Here is a 5,982-nt window from a genome sequence, read left to right as displayed (position 1 = left end):
CCTCGTCAACCCCAAGCCCTGTGGCCAGTTCTGCTGCTGCGAAATGTGGGGCTGTGAGCGGGTAAGCAGCAAGGCCTGGTACAGGTTCCCTGACCCATAGGGCTATGTCTCTCACAGGCTGTGTCTCCTGACAGGAGGATGCCATCGCCTACTACATGCGCCTGTACAACCAGCTGCTGGAGAGAATCACGGAGGAAGAGTGCCAGGTCCAGGACCAGCCCCTGGGAATGGCCTTCGTCACTTTCCGAGAGAAGTCTATGGCCACCTAGTGAGTGGAGCCTGCCCAGCCTCTCACCTAACTCTCACCATGTGGATCATTGCCTGTGTCCATGGGTAGACATAGTATTGCCCTCACTCCACAGGGAGCTCAGCATGTGGGTGACTCTAAGGGACAAGGCTCACTATGGGAGCCCCTAACAGCCTCACTGCGGTGGGACAACAGGTGGTCCTGGACCTACTAGGGGACATAAGTGTACTCCTGGGCCACACTGTGTAGACCCATGGGTGTTCCTGAGCTTCACTGTGTGGGGCCCAAGGGTGTTCCAGGGCAACACTGTGGGAGCACATGGGTGCTGCAGAGTTTCGCTCTGGGTGCACGTGGGTATTCCTGAGCCTCACTGTGGAGACCAGCTGATGTCGGGGCCTCAAAGTGGAGGCCCATAGGTGACTCAAGTCTTCACTGCGGGGGCCCATGGGTGCTCCAGAGCCTCACAGTGGGGGCTCACGGGTGCTCCAAGGTTTCATTGTGGACATCCGTATGTGCCTAAGACCCCATGTTAGCACTCATTAGTGCTCCAGGGCCTTGAGTTCTGTGGGGTGAAGCCCAGGTCATGGCTGGGAAAAGAAAGATTGTCACAGCAGCCTCATGGGGTGGATTCAAGGAGCTGTGTGTCACACGCACACAGTTGGGAGCTGGAGGCAGACAGACTGATACACAGCGTGGTTGCTGAGCCTGCAGAGATATGAAATGCTCGTGGGGATGGGGGCGTGAAGCACAGTCTGGCCATAGTGAGCCGAGCATGACCTCTCCTCCACGAGATCAGCTTTGTAAAAGGAGCAGCAAAGCCAAGGCTCCACTTTCCCTGCCTGTGCCATTCCTATGCACAGTGCTGCAGCAGAACCAGCCTCTCACTTCTCCTCTCTGCATTTCCTGGCAGCATCCTGAAGGATTTCAGAGCCTGCAAGTGTCAGAGCCTTCAGTGCAAAGGTGAGCCCCAGCCGTCCTCCTACAGCAGAGAGCTCCAGGTCTCCAGGTGGAGTGTCACCTTGGCTGCTTACCCCCAGGACATCTGCTGGTGAGGGCCTGTCTGGGCAGGGTGGAGGGTGGCCTGGCTCCTGGAGAGGCTGACTGTCCCCTGGAGACCAGCTGTAATTTGACATTCAGTGAAAATCTCCACAGAGCTCCTGGGGTCTTCTGGGCCAGCCTGGGGGTGCTCTGAGCTTCTCGGTGTGTTACTCACCAGGCAGCGCTGTCCAGCAGAAACTGGGGTGGGCTGGGGGGGTGGGCATATACCACTTCTATTTCCTCATAGCGCTGATACCAAAGAAAAGGAAATGACTGAAAGGAATTTTAATAATATCTCAATTTTAACATGTCAGCATGGACTCTTTTGTCTTGGTGGTATGGGGATGGAACACAAGCCAAGTAGGTGCTCAGCACCAAGCCACATCCCCAGCCACATTCTTCTTTTCATACTTAGTCTTCAAAATCTTCCACCAGCTTCTAGGTGTAACAGCCATGTCCCACGTGCTCAATGGCCACCTGTGCTTTTGCCTGCCGTATTGGACAGCATGGCCTTAGGGCAGGCTGGGGACCTACCAGTGCTCTGAGCTGTGTCTGGGGCATGGGTGAGGTTGGGGCATGTCGGCCTGCCTGGGCTGCCTCAGCTGTCCGCACAGATGAGTTTTGGTGTTCCTCTCCACTGAATTCGAGCTCAGCCCTGACTGCTTTGTTCACTGCTTCGCAGGGTATCCCAAGCATGGGACTGATGTGTGGATCTGTTCCAGGTGGGAATGCAGGGCCAAGGCTGGGTCTAGCCATGCTCATGTCCCACTATCCCTGCCTGCCTCCCCACTGACCCTAGCCCATGGCCCACTGGGAGGAAGGTGCTGTGAGGCACCACAGATGTCCAGGAAATGCTGTGCAGGAGCTTTCTGTTCAGTTTGGTGCTCATGACATCTCTGTGGGGAGGCTCTGTGCTGGGCTGTGGCTACGACCTGGATGTTGGACTTATGGTAGCTGAAAGTCAGTGCCGAGGACGTGCCTTTCCTTCTAAGGCCTACATGAACCCCAACCAGAGCCCTAGGCAAGACTTCTGGCTTGCCTGAACCAGACATGACCACCTCAGCTAGAGTACAGCTGGTGCTGGTGGCCTGCACCAGGGACAGAAGCTTCTGGACCGTGTTCCCTCTGCAGGAAGAACCTCTCTGTCCAGGGCCTCCGCTGGTGGTTACAGTGGCTCAGCATCAACTTCACCCTCTTCATGGTGCTCTTCTTCCTGACCACACCCTCCATCATCCTGTCCACCATAGACAAGTTCAATGTCACCAAGCCCATCCATGCACTGAACGTGAGTGACGCTGGTAGGAAGAAGGCATGGTGACTGGGGAGGAACCAGGGCCAAGGCCTGTAGGGTGCTGAAACAGAAAGCCCAAGCACTCAGCTCAGGTCTGCACTTCTAAGGCAGAGGAAAGCGTGGTCATGTTTATTACCATGCCTTAGAGCAATGCAATACATACCTTCTCATTGGATGGAATCAAACTAAAAAGGAGAGATCTTTTGAGATGAATGAGATATTTTAGTCTGATAGAATGTTAAGCATATATTAAACATTTCATACACTGTGACAGACATGAGGGGTTTATAATTATATCATGATAGAAAATGGCCTCTGAGCAGTGGATCTAGTGACATGCCAATGACATGTGTATGTTAGATACTAGGGAGAAGGGATGGGAAAGAATGAGAAGATTTTTCTTGATTGGGGTGGCATGAATGATTTCATTTGCATTTCATTTTCTGATAATCTTCTTACACACTCATTTATTGTACATAAATAATGATGGATGGTTTTCAAAGCACCTTAGAAGGCTGGGTGTGGTGGCGTGCTCTTATAATCCCTGCTACTCGGGAGGCTGGTCATCACTTGAGCCTAGGAGTTCTACACAACACAGCAAGACTCCATTTCCGAAACAGAACTAAACAAGCTAATATGAATCAAGGAGATAAGAGCTAAACCTCCCTAAATGAGCATCTGTAGCAAGAGACATTGGTTTCTCTTTGTAAGCTTGTTGAGAAACTTCTGTGAATCTATTATTCTTTCCTCTTACACTTGGCACTTTGTTAATGATCCTCCAGCAAGGTACCCTGGGTGGGAGCCCTGCGGCCCAGGTCCTGACTGATGAATTCTGAGCCTCAGTTTTCATCCCAGAACTGGAGTTAGAACACCTGCCACATGACACCCCTCAGGTCATTGAGATGGCAGAGGAGCTAGTGTATAGTTGATGCTCTTATCTGACTTGATATATAGTAAAAAACTACAAAAGTAGGCATTATCAGTGAGGTTTCAATTTGCAGCAAGAATGCCATCATTTCTGTGCCACTTCTCCCCCGCCCCCAGTATTAGGGGTTGAACCAAGGGCCTTTGCACTGAGCTGCATCTTTTTTTTTCCGGCACTGGGAGTAGAACTCACGACCTCGCGCTTGCCAGGCAGGCACTGCGCTGCTGAGCTAAATCCCCAGCCCCTGAGCTACATCTTTAACACTCCTTATTCTTCACTGTGAGATGGGATCTCCCAAAGTCTCTAAGTGCCCTGGGCTAGACTCAGACTTGCAGTTCTCCTACCTAATCCTCACAGAGTACTGGGATTCCAAACTTGCACCACTGAATCAGTCTTTTGATATAGGGAAGAGGTCTGCTTCTTAGTTCCCCTCTATCTGTTTTATATGAGCTACATTCTTATTTTTTATTTGTGACTCCAGTTTGTTCTTCTCTGAAGCAAAGCAGGAATTTAGCCCGGGGGTCAGGGGAGCTCAGTGGTAGAGTCTGTGGTTTTTGTTTTTTGTGTTTTATGTTTTGTTTTGTGGTGCTTGACATCAAACCTAGGGCCGTAAACATGCTAGGCATGTCTGCCACAGAGCTACCTCCAGCCCCAATGTAGTTTTCAAAGAGAATATATTGTTATGTTCACTTAATCAGTGAAAATAAGTTAATCAAGTCACAAAATGACAATATCAACTGGAACTAGCATATACAGATTGGGATTGACCACAGAGTCCCAGTAAGCTACAGCTGGCCTAGTGTCCTAGAGAGGAGCCTGGCCAAAGCACTCAGTTAACCCTGCGTGTTAGCCATTGGTTTTCTATAGGAAATGAAAACTCTTGCCTAATCTGGTCTGTCACATAAGTGGAGCTCCACTGTACCTGAAAGTTCTTTGTTTGGTCTACAGAGCTATATAGTACTATCAAGTGCTATTGTTTATTCAGCCACCATTTGAGGTCTGTGCCCACACAATGCTGGGAGGAAGACCAGAATCTACTCCTGGAGCCCACTGAGCCCTGACCCATCAGGCCATGGCCTCAGTGCCACGCTGCACAGACCCTCCCACTCTCTCTGCTGGGCCTTGTCTTCCAGAACCCAATCATCAGCCAGTTCTTCCCAACCCTCCTCCTCTGGTCCTTCTCAGCCCTGCTCCCCACCATTGTCTACTACTCGACGCTGCTGGATTCTTACTGGACCAAGTGAGTGCGGAGTCTCAAGGTCTCCCTGTGGGGGACTCTGGACGACAGCTGGGGCACTGGGCGCAAGGCAGGCCTCACTGAGGCACCTGGAGCATTTGGAGTGAGTGCTGACCTCTGGTTTCCTGCAGGTCGGGGGAAAACTGGAACATGATGACCAAGGTCTACATATTCTTGATCTTCATGGTGCTGATCCTGCCCTCCCTTGGCCTCACCAGGTATATCCCACCATCTCCTGCCCTAAGCTCAGAATCAGGGCTACATCTGTAGAGTACTGCTACCAGGGGAATGGAAACGGATTTGGAAACAACTCTTGGGCCTGTAGTAACCAGTTGGAGTGCAGTTGTGCTGGCCCATTGATTCTTCTGGAAATATGATCTTTCTTGGGGTGAAGGGTTAGCTTACACACAAACTTAATAGTGACCACACCCGCTCACACATGTATATGCATGCGCGCGCACACACACACACACACACACACACACATTGGTAGATTCTAATCATTGCTGTGTTTAACTCAAGGAGGAGAGTTTCCCTAAAAGCTGCCTATGTGTCACACTGTGTAAGTGGCATCAGAGAAAACAATGGTAGATTTCAAAATTCAGCCTCTTTTTATAGTGGTGCAAAATGAAATTGAGTTTTGATCACATATAGTATTTGAAAAATACTCTTTGAGCCTGATGTCCAGGTCCATTGACAGAGCACTTTCCAACCATTGCCAAACCCCTTGGTTCCATCCCCATCACCACAGAAGTAAAGAAGTGAGGAGGGAAGCTCCGGGAAGATAGAAAAGGAAGCAGTTCTTACAAGATATACTTGCTTTTCAGCCTGGATTTTTTCTTCCGGTGGCTCTTTGACAACACTTCCTCGGAGGGCTCTATAAGGTTGGAGTAAGTATCAGCCAAGTCGGTCCTGGAGCCCCATTCTAGAGTACATTCCGTGCATGGTAGCTGTGCTTTAGACCTAGCTTCCTCCTCAGCCATCAGGTACAAGGCTCCCCCTATCCAGGTATCTGGGATGCACATGGGCCATTTTTAGGACAAATCTCAAGTATTAGCACTGTCAGTCTTTGAAATTTGCTAAGCACAGCCACAGAGGCAGGAAGTGACAGGGCTTGGGGTGCCAGGTAGCATGGAAGGAGAAGAGTTATTAAAAACAGCAGCAGAGCCAGGCGTGGTGGCGCATGCCTGTAATCCCAGCACTTGGGAGGCTGAGGCAGGAGGATCACCATGAGTTCGAGGCCA

General features: G+C 50.6%; 1 protein-coding gene across 1 annotated transcript; it reads left to right on the top strand.

The window, feature by feature from the left end:
- LOC102015474 (CSC1-like protein 1) lies at positions 1-5,628 on the top strand (the record flags this gene model as incomplete). The annotated part of the gene is given in 7 exon segments (XM_005415187.2): positions 1-61; positions 135-268; positions 1,158-1,295; positions 2,417-2,570; positions 4,635-4,741; positions 4,870-4,956; positions 5,566-5,628. Coding segments are annotated over 7 exon segments (744 nt in total), but the record flags the coding sequence as incomplete, so codon positions are not given.
- Between the last annotated feature and the right edge of the window lie 354 nt (positions 5,629-5,982).

Source organism: Chinchilla lanigera, unplaced genomic scaffold (genome assembly GCF_000276665.1).
Source record: "Chinchilla lanigera isolate Chin_1 unplaced genomic scaffold, ChiLan1.0 scaffold00864, whole genome shotgun sequence".
Classification (NCBI taxonomy): Eukaryota; Metazoa; Chordata; class Mammalia; order Rodentia; family Chinchillidae; genus Chinchilla; species Chinchilla lanigera.
The sequence above is the reverse complement of the archived record's forward strand: the minus strand, read 5'-3'. Positions and strand labels throughout refer to the sequence as shown.